The 25,882-nt window shown below is 37.0% G+C and overlaps 1 protein-coding gene across 1 annotated transcript in view; it reads right to left on the reverse strand.

The window, feature by feature from the left end:
• DCC (DCC netrin 1 receptor) overlaps window positions 1–25,882 on the reverse strand; it is a 689,897-nt gene that overhangs the window by 29,153 nt on the left and 634,862 nt on the right. The window contains 1 exon segment of the mRNA XM_032595323.1: window positions 23,757–23,909. Coding sequence (XP_032451214.1) covers window positions 23,757–23,909 — 153 coding nt within the window.

Genomic DNA, 25,882 nt, shown 5'->3' on the forward strand with positions numbered 1-25,882 from the left:
GGGAACATTTTGGTGGGCTGACTAAAATGTGCACAAGCCTTTTCCCAAACACCTTCCTTGTGTGACTCTGATACATTTGGGTTTCAATAAGCAGAGGATAAACTTTGCCCATGGGACACGGTAAGATCAATGTTGGAAGAAATGAAGCGAGACAGAAGTTCTGTATGAATATTAAGGTAGCTTTTCTCACATCTGAAAGCAACTAGATTGCAAAGCAATCAGCCAAAAGAGATGCTAACAGTGCCATCACTTAGGCCAGGAAAGCAATAAATGATTCCTGGTGGGAGTAATCCTGTATTGGCTGGAAATTAGGTAAATAGTCTGTGGAGGATTTTCCTTTTCCTCTAGCATCCGGACAAATGTCTTTTTAATGAAGTTTCTCAGACTCCCAGCTAGTTTGTGGGAAGATGCAGAAACAAGCCCACAAGCACATCCATATATTACTCAGACATAAAGCTCTATGGGTACAGCACCCCCTGGATTTAGCGAGGCTATTGATTACACTGTGAATTTCAAATAGGTAGGAGAAAACCAGATGTTCTATGGTTAGGCTCCATGTCAGATAAAGGAATTCAGGACATCTTTCTAAATAAGAGAGGGCAGCTTAAAACTTGAGCATTCTACCCACACAATCTAGTATATTGACATTGCTTAACTTTTTGTTGGTTATAATTAGATTGATACCAGAAAAGAAAATTAAGTAACTCTTAACAAACCCACAGAAAGTACTTTAAAGAAACTTGATATCATCAACAAGCAAGATTGGATTTATGGTAATGTAAAGTCTTAGAACCACTTCACTAAGGAAACACAAAACTCAATTCTGGGATATTGGTGAGTCTGGTGATCTCTTCATCTAAAGACGTGAGAATCAAATTTTAACTTTGTGTGCGGGTATGCTTCTCCTTTCTAAAATATGTCTTTTAACTTCCAGAAAGGCTTCCTTTATGGATAAATAATAAGCTAAAACAAAAAAGATTCTCCCACTTCTTTAAGGCAAGAACCACAAAGTTGTCAAATGAGGGGACACTGAAGACCAAAGAGGACACTGAGTGCTATTGCTTGCACATCAAAGCATTTTTAAGGGCTTTTTGATGTGGATCAAATACCAAATGTGTTTATTTTACTTGGTTAATTTCATAAGCACTGATCTAGGGAAACAGAAGATGAATGGGAATCTTCAAGATGGAAAGTCAGTTGACGCAAAAGTATAAAGTACTGTCTGATCCCAGAGGTCTTAGTTTTTAATGGAGCATAAAACAGGTAACAGTTCATTCAGAATTTATTAAGGGCCTACTAAACATAAGGCACAGTCCTAGGTCCTTGAGGAAGTGGTAATATAAAAAAAACATGTATTAGGTAAGGATCCTGCCATGACAGGTCAAGTTGGGTCACTGTATCCAGATCCTATATATCTTAAAACTAACTGCAGATGGTTTTTAATTCGTACTGGCCTTGAAGATTTAAGAACAAGTTACCCCATCTTTTGCTATAACAATACTATTAGGTCTAATTTAAAATGTTTTTTTTGTCTAATATTATTAAAAGAACTACATGCAAATAAAAATAATGTATTATTTTCAGTCTTACGTGTTCTGTAGTTATATTTTCCATAAAAGTTTTAAGTTTCTTTTTTTTCCATACTGCCCTAAATCTCTAACATTTCTCACAATTAAAAATTGCAAGTAAGTAAATAAATACATGAAATTTAAATATAACATTTATAAAAATAATGTTAATAAATAGCAATGTATAAAGGCTTTTTGTATTCAAATGAAGCTTAACATGGTTCAAAAGTTGGAAATGGGTAGTTTCTTCTTTCTTTTTTACAGAATTAGTAGTATCATGACTTTATGTGACACAGTAATCAGAATGTGCTTTATGAAGAAAATACACATTCTACAGAATCTAAAGAATTCTTGTGTGACTCTGTACCCATATTTTCTTTGTAATAGAAATGAGGGGGAGGAAAGGAATTGAGATGCTGAAGAGTAATGAATTTATACACCATTTAACCAAGTAGGCATTTTATCCAGATAATTTTATTCAAAAATCACTTCTTCCAGAAATTTTTGATAATTAAAACAAATGTTTTCTACTTTTCCTTAGGTTTTGAAACCAGGAAATGGTGCTTTCACAAAGAACAATAAAACAAAACAAATGAGCCCATGGTTAACTTTAAAAAAAGGAAGCGTATGGCTATTTTAGAGTTATTCAAAATTATTTATATATTTTAAAATTTATTTTATTTAGGTACTTATTAAGTAGGTCCAAACCAGAAATTTCTTATTCCTCCCCTTGAGGAGGAATTTTTACAATATGATACGCTATGAAGTCATTTAAAGAGCGAACATAAGCAATAAAGTCACTTAAAGAGTAAATAAAGTTTATTTATTTTTGAGAGAGAGAGAGAAGAGAGAGAGAAGACGAGAGAGAGAGAGAGAGAGAATAAGTAGGGGAGGGGCAGAGAGAGAGGGAGACCCAGAAACTGAAGCTGGCTCCAGGCTCTGAGCTGTTAGCACAAAGTTGGATGGCAGGGATCAAACTCATGAACCACAAGATCATGACCTGAGCTGAAGTCAGATGCTTACCCGGCACCCCAAGAGTAAACTTTTATATTTTATTCAAAGGATTGATCTCTTCCTTTTTTTTTTTTTTTTTTTTTTTGCAAGAGACAAATTCCTCCTTGGGCAAAAGCTAAAGTCTCCATGATATTCCTGTTGTTTGTTCTCTGGATTGAGGGGGAAAGTGAACAGAGGCAATATGACTTCCTGTAGGAAGTGTGCTTATTGTTATATTCCTTGGTGCTTACTAAAGTGACATGTATACTGTGTTCTCAATGCCTGATGAGTGACTAATGTGAGTTAGAATGCTCAATGATGTATTGTTAATATGAACAAAAGTTTAAGTTATTATACAAGTTATTTTCTATGTTCTTATTCTTACATATCACTTAAAATATTACTTTTATATTTTTATGTGGTGTGTGTGTGTGTATGTGTGTATGTGTGTGTGTGTGTGCGTGTGTGTGCAGGATGAAACACTAATGTTTACGTTATGTCCCTACTTTTAGCAGACATGGGCAGATGGAGAATATTTCCCATGATAAAACATTTTTCAGCCCCTACCAAAGATTAATTCAACTGGGATTTCTAGAGTCTGGCTTTTTTCAGAGTAGATGTTTATAAGTTTACAGAGGAGTTAATGGAAAATTAATCTGCAGAGGACATGGAGAAAACTGGATGTGGTAGTTCTGATCTATTCATTAATCTACCTTCTCCGAGTGAGGACAACAGAGAGTCCTCCAGAATGACAACCATGCCATTCAATCAATTTGAAGAAAAACATATGGCCCATAATCTAAATCGAATGAATAGACTGGTCATCTAACAAATGTTTAATACACATCCTCCCAAGGATGCAGAGCACTGAGGTATCTTCTTGATCTTAGAGTTGATTTTCTGAAAATAATTCTGGTGATAATGATGGAAATTGAATTGATTTTGTGTCTTATATACCAGTGGATAAAGGATATCTATTAATGACACCTGAATAGAGTGTTACAGTCCAATACACAGATCATATGGAGATCTATTTTAAAGCAGATGATTTTTCAGAGGCTGGAAAAGTGTCTAAGAGATCAATTTATCATGTAGTTGATAATACTGCTGACTTTGAACAAAGGCATCAGGGTATCTAGAAACCAGGAAGTGAAATCATAACTCATGCCTAGGATATTTCAAAAATATATTAATGGAAAAGAATTAATCAACACATTGTTTGCAAGTAAACATGAAAGAAAGCTCACTGATTGAATGTTACTAGTTCAGATGTAAGGAAAGCTAACATGCCTGCCACATATTGAGACTTGGTGCTCAACAAATCCTTCTTACTTTCCTTCCTTCAAAACATCTCCTTACATTTATGAGCTGTGGCAAGTCTAAGAGCAGTAATTTGTGGCAATGGGAATGTATTTGATGACCTATTCTAAGTCAGACACAGTGCACGAGAACCAAATATGCAATTGTCCATCTTTTCCTTGACTAGGAGAGGCACTATTTTTTTGAAGTTCCAATTTCTGATCGTATGCAATAAAATACGAACAGAGTAGACTACAATAAAAGCAAATTCATTTTAAAAGAATCTTTAGAAGTGAATCTAAAATCTAAGATTATTTTCTCATATACAAATATTATGAATTGGGTGATCATATAATTATGAAAATCAGGACACTTTAAGATGGAAGAGGGTGCTATTGTCAATTTTTCCTGGATCTGCATATTAATCAGGACACTCCTGGACAAAATAGAAATTATAGTCATCATAGACATGAACAATTTAAATAAATGGCTCTTGGTTGACATTTCAGTGTGATTTGGGGTCCTAAATTCCTGAGGCATATGTGTAGTCTTTTGCAGTTTGGCAACAGACAGGTGAAGAGTTGCCTGACAAATGCTCTAAGGTAGAAAAAAAATTACAAACACTGCATTCTTTTTCTTTTGCAAGCACCAGAGTAAAACAGCCCTATGCTAGACTAACTGGTATCTGGATTTCTGAACATGATGATACATGTCAGCCAATGAGAAGAAAAGAAAAAAAATACATACATACATATTAATAATATGGTGATTATGGGATTTTCTCCTCTCACCAGAATCTCCTTGTATGAATTCTTGCTGTAGTATATCTGCATTAATGGCCAGTATATGGGTCTAAGACAACACTTTTAGATGCAGCCTTGTCTTTATTAGAATCTAAAAACCCTCCTGTTCCTCTAAATATGGGCCCTCTCCTGGATGACTAGATCTCCCCAAGAGCTAGCTCATTTACCAGACTAAAACATGGAGAATGAGGAAGAATTTCTTGTGGATTATAAAGGAGCAGCTGTTCTTAAAAGCCACTGAATGATCATGAAATTCTCCCCTACCTCGATGGTCCACAAGCTTATCCCAAAGGCAGTGTGAGATATGTTTGTGTCTGAATGAAAGTTACCAAGCAGTGCAAGAAGTAACAAAAGAGCATGGAAGCTCTTTCTTCTCCAAGTGACTGCATGTTAGCAAGCTGCAACTACAGTATGAAAACAACAGAACATAAGTATCACACTGACTTCAGTGCAAGTATATATAAATAATGACACTGTTGGGGCACAACCTTTTTTTCATTCACGTATCAGCCCATATTCCATCCATCTAGTCAACAACTGTATTGAAGGGACCCATTATTTAAGTATTAGGGATATAAAGTCACTACTGCAAAGGCTCATAAATTAGCGAGGGGGAAAATGTTAAGGGAGTATTACAAACTACATTGTATATTCAAAGTTTTAGGAGTATTATAAGTAGGTGCCACAATGGAAAAATAGGATGATTGACTATGCCTAGTAAAATGATGGAAATCTCTTCAGGGTGACATCTGAGTTGAGAATTAAAAGATGAGTAGATCAGGTAAAGAGTGAGGTGGGTAAGCTTAGAAAGACAGGAAGACACGAAATAATAAAAGTCCCTACCAAACACTCTAAAGTGTTCTACCAAACACTCTACCAAACACTCTAAAGTTTCTCTTGCAGAAGACAGGGGACCATTACAGATATTTTATGCAGAAAAGTGACTTAATTGAATATGTATTTTAGACAGAGTATGTGGCTGAGTATGAAGAAAAAATGACAAGAGACTGTTGTAATAAGTAGCATGAGGATAATATTAATTATGAATCTACAAGGTAGATATTATCAGCTCCATTTTATAGGTGAGTAAACTGTGGGTCAGAAAGACTAACTAATATACTCATTTTAAGCAGCTGAATAGGCTTGAGTCTGATGACGATTTTACCATTAGTAGGTGAATTAAAAGAAGGATGGGAGAGAGAGTTGGACAGAAATTAGAGCATCTCTCAGAGTTGATCCTGGTGTGTGAGTGTGAAAGTTTAGTTGTGGGAGTGTGACTTGAGGTGGTAGCTCCATTTTCAATAGGACACACAGAATACCACAGACTTAGGAAGACAAAGGAAATAGTCCAGTTTGTAACCATGCTGAGCAAAGGTGACAGTTCAGAAAACACATAGCAGAAGTGGACAAATAAGGCTAGGGAAACTCTTCAAACATGAGGGATACTTAGGCCCTATTCCTACTCCCACTCCTATGCCTATTCCTATTCCCATTCCATGTCTTCCTTTCCTTTCCTGCCCCATGGTCTCGCACCCCTCTCCCCAAGAAAGAAATAATTGGCATCAGCAGGCAAGAGTGAATGGGGTTTGCAGGGATCTGCATACAAGCTAGCATGCTGATCTTCAGTGGACAGTGTAGACAGTAGATACTTGGTGTCGAAAAATAGGAAAGCCAGAGAACTACTGTGTTAGAACACAGAGACAGAGCAAAAGCCTCACCAATTTCTCTCTCTCTCTCTCCCCCATCGTGCACTATTCTGCATAATGGTTCCCTAACTGTCCCTTGAATGTGGTTTGCAATCCTCATTCTTTGAGCAGCTTCTTGGCATCCTGATATTCCCATTCTAGGATTTCTCTAAATAAAGGTTCAAGTAATCTTTCCCTCTGCAATCATTTGTGTCAAATCAAGTTCTACTCATATATTAAAAGTTCAATCTTGGGTTTAAGGAGTCTTTTCTGCTACTATAGATAGTGATTTCTGATCTAAAACCCTATCATATGATATACATACAAGATGATACCGCTTTTTTAAATGTTTCTTTCTTATCTTTTTTTTTTTTGGGGGGGGGGTTTGGGGCAGAGAGAGAGGGAAACACAGAATCCAAAGCAGGCTCCAGGCTCTAAGCTGTCAGCACAGAGCCTGGTGCAAGGCTCAAACTTGCAAACCATGAGATCATAGCCTGAGCTGAAGCCGGATGCTTAACAGACTGAGCCACTCAGGCACCCACAAGATGGTACCACTTGATTTCACATTTCATATTTTTCATGTTGGGCTGGGAGTATTTACATACCCTTCCTAACTATATTTCATGCTTCTTAAAAACTGACTTATGGAACTATATTCCTTTCTTAAGCTTCACCACACCCAGCACAGTGCTAGGAACATAGTTACCAGCAAGCTGTCAAAAGTGAGTCCAGTCCTTTTCATACTGCACGTTTGAAATTTCAAAAACTCATCAACACCCATTAGTTTTTATTTTTCTCCTTTCTATACTCAGAATTACAAGCAGCAGGGGAAATGCAAGAAAAACAAATTTTCTGCTAACAAGAAATGATAGGTAGGGTAGAGATCAAGACAAGTGCACAGGAGGTCAGAATCATCTACAAATGTAACCAACATTTCCTAAATCAGAAAGAATGTGTTTTTTCCTGTTTGGCTTTAACTTCATAGATGAATATTAAAGATATTTTTGTCTTATTGGAAAATATTTTCACAATGTTTTCATCTTCCCCAAGATCAGTAACATACACTAATTACCCACAGCCTTGAGTATTATTTGGGTCTCCAAACTATACTTTTGATCAGATGGTAAAGTCTTTCTTTCCAGATTATTCTGTGACTGTTTCCCTAAATATGTGTGTCATAAGTCAGTTCAATAAACACTTTCTAGGCAACTCTAACATGATAGAGAATGGGAGGTGGGGATGAAGAGTGTCAATCAGACCGGTCTTCTGCCATCAAGGAGTTTACAACCTGGCCCAGAGGATGGGAATATAAATAGAAAACTATAAGAAATGCAGATCAGGGCAAGGGATAAGTTGGGTGTGATGGACATGCAGAAGAACCAGAGCCTAGAAAGGTGGGAATGTCTTCTTGGAAGAAAAGCAGAATTGCAATGGGAGTCTTAAAAGATGAGGACCTACCATGGAAGTTTTTTGTGTGTCTTCTGTCCATGAAATACAGCCAGACCAACACTAAACCATCCTGCACACCTAGAAAACTTATCTGAGGATTAACATAACAATCTGCACAACCTGAACCACAGAATTCAGCAGGTATGTGGCACAGAGAGGTGAACTTAGGGAGTGAGAAGCCGTGATGGGCAGGGAGGTGTTTTGCATGTACAGAGAGGACGGAGATGGCGGGGAGAATATGGGAAAAGCACCCCTCCCCAGAAGCAGCTGGGGAGAAGGTGGAAAATTGGAAACAGCTGCAGGGACTGAACTAAAAAGGGAGAAAGGAGAAAGAAGAGGGTTTAAATTCCATTAAGACTATAAACAGGGGGAATGCAGAGTTTGCAACTCCACAACTCGATACCTGGCGGTGCTCTGGTGGGAAGGGCGAATCCCCAGGAGCAGAGTGGGGTCCAGCAGATTCTCGGGCCACACAGGGAGAGGTGGTTCCATGGCTGGAAGGACATTTGGTAGAGGCTGTGAGGCAGCCTGGGCCAAGCAGACCCCAGAGAATGGCCGCATTCACTGGTGCTGGAACAAGGTCCTTGAGGGTGAAGCCTGGTGCCAGATGTGTGTTGTGATTTTCCATAATCCCTGAAATGCTGCTGCTACACTATCACGAACTTTTTCAGGTGCGGGCTGGCACCTGGCTGCAGTCTCTGGGCATTGGCAGCAGCAGAGTGACATGAACTTTCCTGGGTGCGGCCAGCATTCGACCATTGCTCCTTGAGACCCTCCACAGAGGGGTGGAATGGGTCAAAGCCACAGTCCTTCAGAAGTAAGGAGTCGGGGAAAACAGCTACATCTGAGACAAAGCTCAGGAGAGTACTACCTGGGACTCAGTTGCAGACAGTGTGGAAGTGGGGAGTAGACGAAGGTTGAAGACAAAGGACGGGTGCACGATTGCTGATCAGGGAGAACAGAGTTCAGATACTAGAGACTGCATAGCTGGATGATGCCATTTTCACTGCTCCAGTGTATGTGCATAGGCACCTACAAATGCCACAACAATACACCCCAGTAGGCTAGCAGCGCCATCTAGTGGAGAACAGAGCCATTACACCAAGCCCCGCTGAACTGGGCAAACCTTGCTCTTCTAGAACAGAAGTCTCACCGCCTGCTGTGTCTATGGACTATAAAGCACTTCATAGTCTTACTTCTAGGGGAAAACTGAAGTAATTTCAGTTGTATTTCAGTCTGTTAGCAGTTCCAAATATCCATTTTTTTCTTTTTAATTTATTTTTCTTGAGTACAGAAAGAAAAAATAATTTTTATTTTCAATTTTTATTAAATATTTTTAATTTTTTACTATATTTTCTACTTTTGTGTAAATTTTTTCAAATTCTATTTTGCTTCCATCATTTTATTTAGTCTACTTCAGTGTATTCATTTTTTCAAATTTTCAAATGATTTATTTTTTTCTTTTTTCTTTTTTGTTTCTTACCTTTTTCTTGAATATAGAAAGAGAAAAAATTCATTTTTATTATTAATTTTTATTAAAATACTTTGCTTTAATTTTTCTACTATATGTTTTACTTTTGTGTAAATTTTTTTTCAAATTATAGTTTACCTTAATCATTTCATTTTAGTCTACTTCAGTGTATTCATTTTTTCAAATTTTCAAATGATTTCTTTTTTTTTCTTCTTTCCCCTTTTTTCTCTAATCTGTCAAGCCACTTTCAACACCCAGACCAAAACACACCTAGGATCTAGCATCATTTATTCAATTTTGTGTGTGTGTGTTTAATTTTTAATTTTAACATTTTTTAAATTTTAATTGTTTTTAATTTTAATTGTTTTTAATTTTAATTTTATACCTCATTAATTCCTTTTATCCCTTCAAAATAATAAAACAAAAGGATTCACCCCCAAAAAAGAGCAGGAAGAAACGACAGCCAGGGACTTAACCACACAGATACAAGCAAGATGTCTGAACCAGAATTTAGAATCACAATAATAAGAATACTAGCTGGAGTTGAAAATAGATTAGAATTGCTTTATGCGGAGATAAAAGAAGTAAAAACTAGTCATAATGAAATAAAAAATACTATAACTGAGCTGCAATCATGAATGGATGCCACAGCGGCAAGGATGGATGAGGCAGAACAGAGAATCAGCAACATAGAGGGCAAACTTATGGAGAATAACGAAGCAGAAAAAAAAGAGGGAGATTAAGGCAAAAGAGCATGATCTAAAAATTAGAGAAATCAGTGACTCATTAAAAAAGGAACAACATCAGAATCATAGGGTCCCAGAAGAGGAAGAGAGAGACATAGGGGTAGAAGGATTATGTGAGCAAATCATAGTGGAAAACTTTCCTAAGCTGGGGAAAGACACAGCCATCAAAATCCAAGAAGCACAGAGGACTCCTGTTAGATTCAACAAAAACCGACCATCAACAAGGCGCATCATAGTCAAATTCACAAAATACTCAGGCAAGGAGAGAATCATGAAAGCAGCAAGGGAAAGAAAAGTCCCTAACCTACAAGGGAAGACAAATCAGGTTTATAGCAGACCTATCCACAGAAACTTGGCAGGGCAGAAAGGAGTGGCAGGAGATATTCAATGTTGAATCAGAAAAATATGCAGGCAAGAATTATCTACCCAGCAAGGCTGTCATTCAAAATAGAAGGAGAGATAAAAAGTTTCCCAGATAAACAAAAATTAAAGGAGTTTGTGACCACTAAACCAGCCCTGCAAGAAATTTTAAGGTGGACTCTCTAAGGGGAGAAAAGATGAAAATATAAATAAATAAATAAATAAGTAAATAAATAAATACCAAAAGCAACAAAGATTAGAAAGGACCAGAGAACACCACCAGATACTCCAACTCTACAAGCAACATAATGGCAATAAATTCATATCTTTCAGTACTCACTCTAAACATCAATGGACTCAATGCTCCAATCAACAGACATAGGGTAACAGAATGGATAAGAAAACAACATCCATCTATATGCTGTTTACAAGAGACCCACTTTAGAGGTAAAGACTCCTTCAGATTGAAAGTAAGGGGATGGAAAACCATCTATCATGCTAATGGTCAACAGAAGAAAGCCGGAGTAGCCACACTTATATCAGACAATCTAGACTTTAAAATAAAGACTGTATCAAGAGATGCAAAAGGGCATTATTCCAAAATTAAGGGGTCTATCCACCAAGAAGACCTAACAACTGTAAACATTTATGTGCCAAATGTGGAAGCACCCAAATATAAATCAATTAATCAGAAACATTAAGAAACTCATCGATAGTAATACCATAATACTAGGAGACTTCAACACCCCATTCACAGCAACGGACAGATAATCTAAAAAAAATCAACAAGGAAACAATGGCTTTGAATGACACACTGGACCAGATGGACTTAACAGTATATTCAGAACATTTCATCCTAAAGCAGTGGAATATAGATTCTTCTCCAGTGCACATGGAACGTTCTCCAGAATAGACCACATACTGGGACACAAATCAGCCCTCAGCAAGTACAAAAAGATCAAGATCATACCATGCATATTTTCCAGACCACAATGCTATGAAACTCAAAATCAACTACAAGAAAAAATTTGGAAAGGTAACAAATACTTGGAGACTGAAGAACATCCTACTAAAGAATGAATGGTCTAACTAAGAAGTTAAAGAGGAAATTAAAAGTATATAGAAGCCAATGAAAATGACAAATAATACCACAACCCAAAACCTCTGGGATGCAGCAAAGGTGGTCGTAAGAGGAAAGTATACAGCAATCCAGGCCTTCCTAAAGAAGGAAGAAAGATCTCAGATACAAAACCTAACCTTATGCCTTAAAGAGTTGGAAAAAGAACAGCAAATAAAACCCAAAACAGCATAAGACAGGAAATACTAAAGATTAGAGTAGAAATTAATGCTATCGAAACCAAAAAAAAAAAAACAAAAAAAAACAACAACAGTAGAACAGATTAATTAAACCAGAAGCTGTTCTTTGAAAGAATTAACAAAATTGATAACAACAACGACCAGTTTGATCAAAAAGAAAAAGGAAAGGACCCAAATAATAAACCAAGAGGAAAGAGGAGAGATCACAACCAACACAGCAGAAATAAAACAATAATAAGAGAATATTATGAGCATTATATGCCATAAAATGGGCATTCTAGAAGAAATGGACAAATTCCTAGAAACATATACACTACCAAAACTGAAACAGGAAGAAATAAAGAATTTGAACAGACCCATAACCGTAAGGACATCAATTAGTAATCAAAAATCTCCCAAAAAACAAGAGTCCAGTGGCCAGATGGCTTTCCAGGGGAATTCTAAGCACAAACATTTAAGGAAGAGTTAGCACCTATTCTCCTGAAGCTGTCCAAAAAAATAGAAATGAAAGGAAAACTTCTGAACTCTTTCTATGAAGCCTCATTACCTTGATTCCAAAACCAGACAGAGACCCTAACTAAAAAGGAGAACTATAGACCAATTCCCTGATGAACATGGATGCAAAAACCCTCAACAAGATATTAGCCCACCAGATCCAACAATACATTAAAAAAATTATTCACCACGACCAAGTGGGATTTATACCTGTTACACAGGGCTGTTCAATATCTGCAAAACAATTAACATGGATCCATCACATCAATAAAAAAGGATAAGAACCATATGATACTCTCAATAGATGCAGAGAAAGCATTTGACAACATATAGCATCCTTTCTTGATAAAAAACCCTCAAGAAAGTAGGGGATAGAAGATCATACCTCAAAATCATAAAAGCCATATATGAACAACCCAAAGCTAATACCATCCTCATTGGGGAAGAAATGAAGAGCTTTCCCCCTAAGGTCAGAAACAAGACAGGGACGTCACTTTCACCACTGTTATTCAACATTGTATTGGAAGCCTTAGCCTTTGCAATCAGACAGCACAAAGAAATAAAAGGCATCCGAATTGTCCAGGAGGAGGTCAAACTTTCACTCTTCACAGATGACATGATACTCTATATTGAAAACCATAAAGATTCCACCAAAAAACTCCTAGAACTGATTCATGAATTCAGCAAATTTGCAGGATATAAATCAACGCACAAAAAAATCAGTTGCATTCCTATACACCACATGAAGCAACAGAAAGAGAAATCAAGGAATCATCCCATTTATAGTTGCACCAAAAAGCATAAATACCTAGGAATAAATCTAACCAAAGAGGTGGAAAAATCTATACACTGAAACTATTGAAAGCTTATGAAAGAAATTGAAGAAGACACAACACAAACAATGGGAAAAGATTCCATGCTCCTGGATAGGAAGAACAAATATTGTTAAAATGTCAATACTACCCAAAGCAATCTACATATTCAATGCAGTCCCTATCAAATAACACCAGCATTCTTCACAGACCTTGAACAAATAATCCTAAAATTGTATGCAACCAGAAAAGACCCCGAATAGCCAAAGCAATCTTGAAAAAGAAAACCAAAGCAGGAGGCATCACAATCCGGACTTCAAACTATACTACAAAGCTGTAATCATCAAGACAGTATGGTACTGGCACAAGAACAGACATTCAGATCAATGGAAGGAATACAAACCCCCAAAATGGACCTACAAACATATGGCCACTAATCTTTGACAAAGGCAGGAAAGAATATCCAATGGAATAAAGACAGTCTCTTCAGCAAGTGGTGCTGGGAAAAACTGGACAGCGACATGCAGAAGAATGAAGCTGGACCACTTTCTTCACCATACACAGAAATAAACTCAAAATGGATGAAAGACCTAAATGTAAGACAGGAAGCCATCAAAACCCTGGAGGAGAAAGCAGGCAAAACCTCTTTGATCTTGGCTGCAACAACTTCTTACTCAACAAATCTCTGGAGGCAAGGGAAACAAAAGCAAAAATGAACTACTAGGACCTCATCAAAATAAAAAGCTTCTGCACAGCGAAGGAAACAATCAGCAAAACTAAAAGGCAACCGACAATGGGAGAAATATTTGCAAATGATATAGCAGATAAAGGGTTAGTATTCAAATCTGTAAAGACTTATCAAACTCAACACATACAAACAGATAATTCAGTGAAGAAATGGCAAAAGACATGATTAGACCCTTCTCCAAAGAAGACATCCAGATGGCAAACTGACACATGAAAAAATGCTCAACATCACTCATCATCAGGGAAATACAAATCAAAACCACCATGAGACAACGACCTTACACCTGTCAGAATGGCTAACATGAACAACTCAGGCAATGACAGATGTTGGCAAGGATGCAGAGAAAGAGGATCTCTTTTGCATTGTTGGTGGGAATGCAAGCTGGTGCAGCCACTCTGGAAAACAGTATGGAAGTTCCTCAAAAAACTAAAAATAGAACTACCCTAAGAGCCAGCAATTGCACTACTAGGTATTTATCCAAGGGATACAGGTGTGCTGTTTTGAAGGGGTATATGCACCCCAATGTTTATAGCAGTGCTATCAAGAATAGCCAAAGTATGGAAAGAACTCAAATGTCCACTGACAGATGAATGGATAAAGATGTGGTATATATATACAATGGAGTATTACTCGACAATCAAAAAGAATGAAATCTTGCCATTTGCAACTATGTGGATGGAACTGGAGGGTATTAGGCTAAGTGAAATTAGTCAGAGAAAGACAAATACCATATGACTTCACTCATATGAGGACTTTAAGAGACAAAACAGATGAATGTAAGCGAAGGGAAACAAAATAATATAAAAACAGAGAGGGGGACAAAGCATAAGAGATTCATAAATATGGAGAACAAACAGAAGGTTACTGGAGGAGGTGTGGGGGGGATGGGCTAAATGGGTAAGGGGTATTAAGGAATCTACTCCTGAAATCATTGTTGCACTATATGCTAACTAATTTGGATGTAAATTTAAAAATAAAATTAAAAAAAATCTTTCAATGGACAATAACTATCAAGTATGAAAAGATACCTAATAAACCTAAATTCCTTTGCTAAAAAAAAAAAAAAAAAAAGACAAGGATGAGGACCTGACTCGCTAGAGAAAGGAGAAAGTCTTGCTAAAGGTAAGAGGATGGTACCAGTTAGCAAACAGAGTTGGAAAAATGACCTTTCCCAGAGTGATTTGTGCATTTTTGCTAATTGGCTGTGGCATATGTGGAGGGATGTACTAGTTGTGAAGCTAGAAAAGGGCTGTTGGTGTCAGGCAGCCAGAGTCTGGATGTCAAAAACTGACTTTATTCATAAGCATCAGTGAGCCATCTGAGTTTTGGGAAGAGAATTGAGGAGGCAGAGTCCAAGACTAACAGAAGTGGGCAAAAAATAAAGCCAGGAGCCTGGTATTTGGCTAATGTCTATAGCAAAGAAGGACATTCAGCAATGAAGTGAGTCTTACAAGAAGAACTTGTTTAAGAAATCGTTTTGAGGGCTTGTTAACAAACATGTCCATCTTTTGGGTCTGAGAAACTTAGAGTTATGCCATGAATCACATCAATTCTTAAGAGTACTGAGTATGTGTTTTCTTTTGGAGTTACCTACTGAAACATAAAAGCTCTTGAGAGGTTGATTTAGGCAGCTACTTGACTGCTTGCTGGGAACATGAGAAGCACCTCAACACTTTATCAAAAGCTCACTACTCATTTCTCACCCCTACTTTTACACCAGAATCATAATTTCTAGAATTGCAAAATTTGGACCTGAGAACAGCACAGGTGAGAATAGCTCTTTCAAGAGGGTGTAGCAAGCAATTGAATAATAAAGTAGTCAAAACTACACACATAATAAAGTAAAAAAGAAGTTATAATTTTCAATTAATAGCTCCCCATCAAAAGGTGCTAAAGGCTTCAATTTTTTAAATGGCACCACTGGCTGCTGTAATCCAAACCCTGCAAAGTCTGGATTACATTAACTATTCCAAGCTTGACTAGACTGCCTTGAAAACCCTACTTCCTTGAAATTGGAAACAATTAATGTTCTGTTTATTCATGATATTAAACCTACTGAGGTGTAAAATGCAGGTGTAAGTGTTAAGTACTTTGCCTGAATACCCTACTGAGGAAAGACAAAGAACTTTCAACTAGGTGAATGTATGGTGATGCCATTTAGGCTTCACTTTTTGGATAACCAGAGTAGGAACCAATTAACTCACCTGCATTTCCAGAAATTATACAGTGGTTAAGAGCAGAGACTCTAGATTTAGTTACCTGGGTATATGTCTTAGCCTAACCACTTACCTACTGTGAGTGTTTTATGGCAAGTTTAGCATCTCGGTGTCTCATTTTCTACATCTGGAATGTTATGAGGATAAAATATGATAGTACATGGACAGTGCACAGATACCTACTGGTATCAATCATTCTTCTAAATGTGAATTAGAAGAATGTGAAGTGCTACACTGTGTGAATATGCTATGCTTGGGTATTTTATCCAATAACCCATCTTAAAGTTCAATCATCGGAATCATGGAAGAAAATTAAAGATAACTTGGGCTAAAAGTCATCATTTCACAGGTGAGGATGCTGAGAGATGTCAGTCACATGCCCAAAGTCACACAGGAGGTCACAGTGGCAAGATGGTACTAGAATTTGAGGTATCTGATCCCATTCTTGGAGCACACACTAAGTGCTGATGGGAAAGCCAGAGCTTTATCTGCCATTACCACAATTCAGAGGAGAATAATTCTCCCTCCTGGTGGGAGGACAGTACTCAGCACCTGGATCTATAAACTGGCCTATGAATTTCCGCCTCCTTTGTAGATGTGGTGTTTTAGATCACCTCTCTGCAGGCTACGGAGAGTGACAAGACACTTGAGAGTGCTCAAAGCAAGCATTTCTCTTCCTGATTCATCTCAGCAATGACACAGATCATTTCATGAAGAGTCCTACTCTCTTTAATGTACTGTGACATGGCCCTAGCACCTCAAAATGCCCCAATGGGCAGACAGGGAAACACGCATGACATTGTAAACATTTGTAGTCATGCTAAGAATGATCACTTTTTACACATAGACACCTCAAGGTGGAGAACAATATTTAGGGGTTAAACAATATAAGGATGTAAAAACAACCCCTTTAAGATTAGAAGTTTGATCTGATAATCACTTCTGAGAATTGGTCATATTTTATAGTTACAGCTACCCTCCATTGCAACCCCAAGCAGAGGCTTTTATAAATGTTTCCAGGAGAAGCTCTAAATGGTTTAGGCTCATTATAGAAAATCAAAGAGCCAAATTTTTCATACACAGAGCAATAGCCTATAGTGGACAGGCTACACTCTGGGAGACAGAGAGAAATGTGTTGGGGTCCAATACTGCCCACAACTGCCTTCTGCCTCCTCCTCTGAAAAACTGGGGAGATAATCTGTGGGAGTGGAAGAACAGCTTTCTTTTTGAAAGTGGATGCTGTGAAGTTCATTGTGCCCCCCACCCCAGTGCCCCAGATTCATAATGCTGAATTCCTAACATCCAACGTTACCTTTATGGAAGCAACTAAGGCTAAATGAGGTCACAAGGGTAGGGCGTTGTTGTTCTGTTGGGAAGGGACAGGAGAGAGCTGGCCCTCCCTCTTGCCCTGAGAGGACATGGCAAGCAGGCACCTGTCTGCAAGCCAGGAAGAGAGCTCTCACCAGAAACCAAACTGCCGGACCTTGATCTGGGACTTCCAACCTCCAGAACTGTGTGAAACAGATTTGTGTTGTTTAATCCACCCACTCTGTTGCATTTGGTATTAGCAGCCTGAGCTGACTAAGCAGTGGAATTAGTACCATCCCTGTGTTTCCTGAGATAAAGGACTGTCAGTATCACATAGTTAGTGCTGTGACATCCCACTAACAAGATGACCCCAGACTGAAAGCTGCTTTATGCTTTGTTCTTTGTGGACTATTCACAGAGATGGGGAAAGGGAGGCTGATGTTGGCGAGATATCCATACACAAACTTTAGATACAGCAACCTTATTGACATATGTTGAACACATGGTGTGGGGTTGTGAATATATACATATGCAGGATGAACATACTCTGTGGTTAAGAACAGGGTTTGAATCATGGCCTTGCTACTTACTAGCTGTGTGTCTATGGGCGAGCACTTAAGCTCTGAGCTTCAGCTTCTTCTTGCTAAAGTGGGAACAATAGTTGTACCTCACAGTATTGCAGGGAGGGTTAAATGAAATTCTCAGAACAGTGACTGGTGGTAGAGCTTCACGAGAGTTCGTTTTATCCTCACAATGGTCCACATACACACAACACATTCACAGGGTTCTTACAAAAATATGAAATATAAAAAAGGAAAAAATAAATCACAGCATTTCTATGCCCTCTGCACTCACTTCACATAGCCCATAGAATTTCCCTATCCTACCTGACCTTCCTAAATATTAAACTCTGTGGTTAATCTGTAAAATCTCATGATTACCTTCAAACTTACTGGCCACTTGTGCTTGGAAAGAGACTAGAGGAAAAAATTAGGATGTGTAATTAAGAGATAAGGGGCTGCAAAAACGGGGAGTTACAGAGTAGGCTTAGATTAGAGGGATAAGAAAATGCTAGATGTAATCATTTTATAACTACACGAGCTAAAAAAAAGAATTCCATGTAAATTGTAGATTGAAATTCATTTTCAACTACTGCTATTACTCAGAAGAAAATATTTTCCTCAGTCACAGCTGATTCAATAAATAACTGAATTTTTGTTTTCACATTTATGCACTGCAAAGCGTACATTAGACTCCAAGAAAAAGTAACTGTGACAGAAGTCTGCAAGATACTTCATTAAACTAAATCAAAACTTTTCTTACTCTCTCTCCCATAAGTCAAAATTTGACCCCTGCTTTCCATTTAGGATTCATGTTTGTAAGGTTAACTCTGACCCAAGGTGTTGATTTCCTCTCAACAGAAATTCAGCTCCTGCCATAGATGTTACTGTGGCATCACTTCACCAGGGAAGGAACAAGTGGGGTCTGACAGTGGGCACAATAAAACATTTTAAACTGATGTGCTTTGTGCTGAGAGTGGGAACATTCAGAACAGCTTTCTCCTCTTACTTTCATCATCTTTGAAGAATCTTACCTTGGTTATTTTTCTTCTATGTGGTCATGGACTCAGAAGACTAATTTTGTTTACAAAGAAATTTTGATGGCCAGTAAATTTCATATGCTTTCTTTGTAAGAATTTAAAGATCTTACTTATAACCACTAAATTATATGCTGTCAGTTCCTCTCAATTTACAAGTGATTTGAGTTTGATGTAAAATTTAGAACAGTCTGAGCAACTCTATACCAGCTGTGATTGAATAAGGGCATCAAGTAGCATAACATGTGGCAGAATCTTTCTAAGTAGCATTAGATGAAGAAAAAGAACATTGCCCAAAATATGTTAATAGACTCAACCACTGGCAATAATTCTTGGGAATTCCTTTTTTCCCCTGATAATGGATTTGATTTCATTATTGATATGACAATCTGAGAAAAATCCATGGAAAGTAGGTAGTCAGAGATACTGGGGAATCATTTATTCTGTTTTCCTTTATAACAGGACCAGTTTACAAAATTTTTTGGTAGCTTAAAATAATATTAAACAGGGGCGCCTGGGTGGCTCAGTTGGTTAAGCATCCGACTTCGGCTCAGGTCATGATCTCGCTAATCCGTGAGCTCAAGCCCCACGTCGGGCTCTGTGCTGACAGCTCAGGGCCTGGAGCCTGTTTCAGATTCTGTGTCTCCCTCTCTCTCTGACCCTCCCCCATTCATGCTATGTCTCCCTGTCTCAAAAACAAACGTTAAAAAAAATTTAAAAATAGTATTAACAAAGCAGTTAAGTGAAAAATAACAGCAAAATCCATTTATTAGAAAACTTAGGCATGTCATCACCCAAGTTTCTAACAATGTAAGATTTCATCTGGTTCACTTACTTACAAATTTTTTGGAGGGGGGCCTGGGTGGCTCAGTCGGTTAAGCGTCCAGCTTCGGCTTAGGTCATATCTCATGGTTAGGCTCGTGAGTTTGAGCACTGCATCAGGCTCTGTGCTTGACAGCTCAGAGCCTGGAGCCTGCTTTGGATTCTGTATCTCCCTCTCTCTCTGCTCCTCCCCCACTTGTTCTCTCTCTCTCTCAAATATAAACATTAAATTTTTTTTAAATTTTGGGGTGTTTTCTGTCTCTCTATTTTTCTAAATATAATTTTAAAAATTAGGAATTATCTGCCTATTTATTTATAAAACCGCTTCTGCTAATCAATTATTCCAGCTTTGGATCTGGCCAGCACTAATATTTAATTTACCTGAGTAAATGTATGCTAACTGATCAGTGTTCATCATTAGTAGTTTACAAATATTACCATTTAGTAGATATTGATCTTTCAAAAATATTCTAAGTGGAAATAAGCAGAAGTAAGTTTAGGTGATTAATGGAAATGTTAATTCGGGGTAGACATTTTTATATATTGCTTCATTTTTATTACTCCATGTGTGTAATGTCCAGAGCCATGTTCTTTGAAGCAGAGGCATGGTGGGAAGACTCAGAAGAGAGAAACCTGAAGACCGAATCATGAAATAAAATACTACTATGTGGACAATCTTATGTTAGTGTTAACATTCAGATGCTCAATACGCAAACACTAAAAAGCATTCTTGTCGAAAGAATGTTTTCCTCCAATCTTAGGAGATGGTGCCTTCTGAGACATGATGCCTGCATGCAGGTTCTGCTGACAGTAGACATCCAAAGCAAGACACAGAATATACAAACTGTAGACTCTAAGCCAGGAAATACTAACATCACTGACAACCAGTTGCAAAAACTTCTAAACTCCCCCTTTCTTTAAAGAATATAACATGCTAAAGAAAATACAACACATAAACTATTCTTGTTCTCCTCTAGAATTCTACTAATTACCTTTGGGGTAAAAACAATGGAAACCTAATTTATCAGTCTGAAAATCATGGTAATAGCAAATTCATATCTACCTGGGAATTGATGGATAACTCTTATTTATCTCCATTTTCCTTTGTGTAAAAACCATGCCTGTTTCTCTACATGAATCAGCTTTTAGCAAAAGAATGGAAGGAGAATAAAATACTCTGAATCAAACCAGCATCTGATTCATGGAATGAAAGCTTTCTGACTTCAAAAAGAACAATAGTAATGCTCTAAGAAAGTTGTCCTAACTTTGTTTTTATTTATTAAATGAAGCTTACCGTAGAGAAAAAGCTCACATGATTTATGGTTTTTCTCTGTAGAGCTACAGAACTTTAATCCATAGCTCATGAAAGGGTGTAAGAGCAGCTTGAAAATTATGCTGAGCTTAATTATACTTAATGTGAATTATTCAGAAGTGCAGACAGAGACTAAAAATTTATTTCATACAAAGAAGCTTGACATTTTAATTGGTCCTTCAGAATAGAGACAAAACAATTTCCTCTCAAGAAAATTTACATCTTCCCCAACAGACCTGAAGCTTCAGCCAAACAGAACTTCATTAACAAGATTAATTATCACGCCAGTGTCTGCTTCATCAGGTGTATGGCCCAGGTGATAAAAGGAATACAAAATAATGACTGACATTCCTAACAGATAGAATTGATTCAAGGAGAGAAAGGATGACAGATTGAGCCACCATACCTTGGTCATTAGCCATTTTGTCAGGGTGTTCTACTGTGGGGGAGAAAGAAATATTATTAGACATTGACACTTCCTAGCAAGAAAGCTGACACTTCAAATCAACAGTTTTGTTAGCAAGTTTTCGTATCAAGGCCAAAGCCCTGTTGAAATAAAGTTGATAAGGAACCATGGTTGATGTGATTATTTCTATTAAATAGTAGAGGAAAAAAAATGAAAACACTGGTTTTGCTAGGCGTGTTCTTAAAAATATGTGATTTGTTTTATTCCTCTACACCTCAAGAATGATTATCATGTGAGCTTAATTAAAATACAATACATACAAAAAATGCATGCAATTACCAAATACTTATCACCCATATGTTTTAAATAAGCTAAAGAAGCTATTTTTCGTCTTCAATTTTTTTTCAACAAGAGAACTTAACTAATTTCCACATGGATGGAGTAAAATAACAGAATATAATAAATATGTTTTAATCTAAATGATTTGATAAGTTTTTAGACCTTGTGGAGAAAACTCCTACTGCTCACAACTTCTGGCACATTATGAATACCGTTCTTGAAAATGATTTTTTTTCAATTTAAAAATATCCCTAATTTTTTTAAGGTGGCTTCTTTTCCATTAATAATAACTGTGTAGGAGGTAAGTCCATGGTATCATTACTTTAATAAAATTGTGATGTGACATTTTGACCAATGTTAATCATTGTCAGTTTCCATCAATTAGAATTATTTCCCCTACCCTGGAGTTTCTTTGAGCTTCCAGTCTTCTGGGTTTATTGAGCTCAACTGTACTAAAACTTGACATGTGGGCTACTACCCTTGCTCTTTGCTTCTTTATATCTCAGTTAAACTCACACAGAGAGAAATACGATAGTGTTCCTAGGGCAGCAACCTATAACCCAAGCACCCTAGTTCTCTCATTCTGGGTAGCTAGCAGTCTCCAGCAATTCCATCATCGTTGCTTGACAAATAACTTAAAGCAAATATCTTAGAAGTGGTGGCCCTTCCTTTCCTGACTGAAGGTACACAAACCATTGACCAAAAGAAAATATAGAATGGAAATACTTAAAAGCCCCTTTCAGATGAATAGGGTTTATGAACGTCACATCATAGAAGGACAAATTCCTAAACTTAGTTACAAATTTCTATCACTTTTAAAATAATTTCCTTTCTTTTATTTAAAATTAATATATAGACAAATTCTATGAAAAAAGGATAGACCGAGAAACGTATCTTAATCTGTAGTAGACTTTGAATGCTGAATGACTCTTTGGAAAATGGTATACACACAAGAGTGCTTACTATATTAAGATTCTACCAGCTTTAAATAAATTTTATAAATGTCATTGTAGCTCCTCAAGATTTAACAAACATTTTTTTTTAATTCGCCAGGTTGTCTAACCTAATCTTTCCTAGTCTAATCATCACAACTTAATTTTTTTCTTAATTTTCTCTCCCATTTCCCATTAAAGACTAATAACCTCTAAGGATACATTTTATTATAGTATTAGGAGACTGTTGATGAAAAGTGCTTTCGATAGGCAACTGCATTATCTAGTTCATAGAGAGGGATAGGATTTTTACCGAGATCCTAATGTAGTTTTTGAGACACGACACTATGTTGTAGGAAGTGCCACACCAGGTCTCTGGTAAGAATGAGGAGGGATATGTCAGGATCATATGTGACCACACAATCCAGAAAGGGTGAAAGTTTGGCATCCAGAACAGGACACACTTGAGACACTACCCTAGTCAGCATCTCATATTTAGGAGACATATGTTTGGGATAACATCAATAAAAGGGGAAAAAAACAATTTCATCCCATTTTCTTCATTTCTCCCTTTGTCTTACATATGTATTATCTAGTTTAAGGAAATTTTTATCAAGTGACAAGTAAATATGTTATGGGCAACAATGTCATCCTATTCTTATCTTCTGGATTTGTTTTACTTTTAGTAATTTGGATTGGATATAACTTGAGAAATTTGAATGTCTCAAGAAAAAATATCAACTAGAGTATTTCCCAACAGTGATAAAATATATCCTAATAGTTACCTTTTATTAAAGACAAATAATGGCTTAAAAGTGTCATAATTTGTATCTTGACTTTTTATTTGCCCCTGTCATTTTCAAGAAACCATGTATTTTGTTAAAAATAATTTGTAGACTAAAACTTTTTTGTATTCTGGTATGGAACTTTCAGTTCTATATCCTTAGATGGGAAAGATGCTCACTTCAGTATGATGATTAGGGATGCCCAGAGAATAGACTATACTTTAGTGCTGTTTCATTGCCAAAGACTCTGCTTTTTTGTGTGTAGGTGACTCCACCTCTTCACAGAATCCCACTTTGGTCTGTTTTGGCAGAAGCATCCTGTCTTCCTATTTCTTGACAGGCCAACATGGAGAAGCTTAGTTTACTGGAGAGGACAACACATGTGATAGACAGAGATTGACATGCATCTTGTACCTCTTCCAAGGGTTTAACAGGGTATGGGTATCCTAATGGAGAGTATTTGGGGAAGCAAGAGGTATAACTGCAGAGTCCTATGTGGTTAGAGAATCAAGTTCAAGGTTCTTTTAATTAACATTCCAAAGAAACAGTCAGATGTACCACATACATGCATGTACACAAGGGTATTATAATTTAATCCCTTTTTAATTATAAATGCCATTTTCATTAACCAGTGATTACTGATTGAGTTTCCTATACCTCTCTTGCTGGTGGCTAAAACCAAAGACAAAACTCTAGTCTCTCATAGGAAATGCTACTGTCATTGCAAAGACTGTGTATGAAAGAATGAAGTTTGTAGATACCTGCCTGGGGCATGATTTGCAATGAAACACTTGCCTGTTACCCAGTAGACTACTGAGAGCTTTCTCAGCTTCAGGACAACATGTGAGCCTTTCTTGCTGTCAAACAAAGTTACATTCTGATGAACATAGACCTTATGTTTTGAAGCAGCTTTGGAAACTAAAAATCTTAAATCAGAGAGCAGAAGCATGATTTGACGTCTTTAGGATAGATTTGGTTCATTGTGGCTTTAAATCTCTTATGAGTAATTTATTTGATGTTGAATATTTGTCATTGTAACATGTAGGATACATGCATGTACAATGTCAATTATTGATAAAGATAGGCAAGATCCATATTTCTAAATAATTTAGAATGCAATCAGGACACCTAAACCTTAGTTTACTATGTGACCAAGATTTGTTTTAAAATCGAATTGACTATTAATTGAGCATGACCTATTGAGGACAGACAATATTAAACATCCAAATCAAGATATTAGAAATAATGCTTGTGGACAATTATAACAAATTCCTGAATTTGTTCTCAGTTCTGAACATCATTTCATAGATGAGTTTAAGGCACTTAAGGTAAATGGTACCAAATGAGGTACAGAGTTCATTAAATAATCTACAGGACGGTTATCAGTGTGGGTCTGTAAATCCTGTGATCACTCATCACTCTGCTGTTTAATACACTTGGATGCCTTAAATCATCTTAAATCCTCCCTGAGATCTCTAGTTGGCACACGATGTGAGCATGAAATTAATTTGGCACTTGTCTATAGATAAAGACGAAGCATTTGTGAAACAGTATCTAGTTACATTTCATGCTCCCACAAAATGAAGAACCAGTTTCCTTTCAGTTGCTCATTTGGAGTGAAACCTGATTTAGACATGAAGTCCTAAAAGCCCAGAGAGATGAAGATTAACTCATTTCCTGCTGCCTCCCTCCCTCCCCAACTTCTCCTCTGTCGCTAAGAACTGTCACTAAGGCTTAGTCTGAATGCTTGTCTGTGTATTCTTGGAAAACTTTCAGATTTAGCTGTTACCAAGTCCAGCTTTGAAAGGCTAGCTCCTTCACCAGAATTCAAAAGTCTACTATTTATTAGGGTACCTTTCCTAGGGGAATTGAATGACTATACAATTATTCTAAGACTCTTCTTTCAATATGTCAACCAACTGGGTGAAAATGTCAACCATCCTCATGTTTCTAATTTTTCAGTTGTTTGCCATCATGTATTACCAAGTTTTCAGCCAGATATACAGACATAATGTGGTCACAGGTTTAAAAGAGAGTACCTGGCTTGAGAACAACACCCATCATACCTAAATGTACATCTTTAAATATCAGCTATGAAACATTCAATTTTTTTTTCAATTGCTAAATAACAGAGGCTCTTGAAACCATTTGTCTCCCAGAAAAAATAATACTGTTCTAAAATAGTAAGGACTAACATGAAGTTTATTTTGATGTAGTCACTGTTCTTGGGCCTTACCATTTTTCTTTATGAAGATATAACTATGCTTGAATTGAGTAGCTATTTTTACTCTTGCAAGCATGGGGAGTTTTCTTCTAGTAATCATACTGCAAGATTTTTTTTTCTTGTTGCTACCCTAGGTCTTAAAATAAACACATTCATTTTGTTTGAGATTTTCTGTCTTGCCATATCAACTTTTCT

The sequence above is a fragment of the Lynx canadensis genome, chromosome D3 (assembly GCF_007474595.2).
Source record: "Lynx canadensis isolate LIC74 chromosome D3, mLynCan4.pri.v2, whole genome shotgun sequence".
Taxonomy (NCBI): Eukaryota; Metazoa; Chordata; class Mammalia; order Carnivora; family Felidae; genus Lynx; species Lynx canadensis.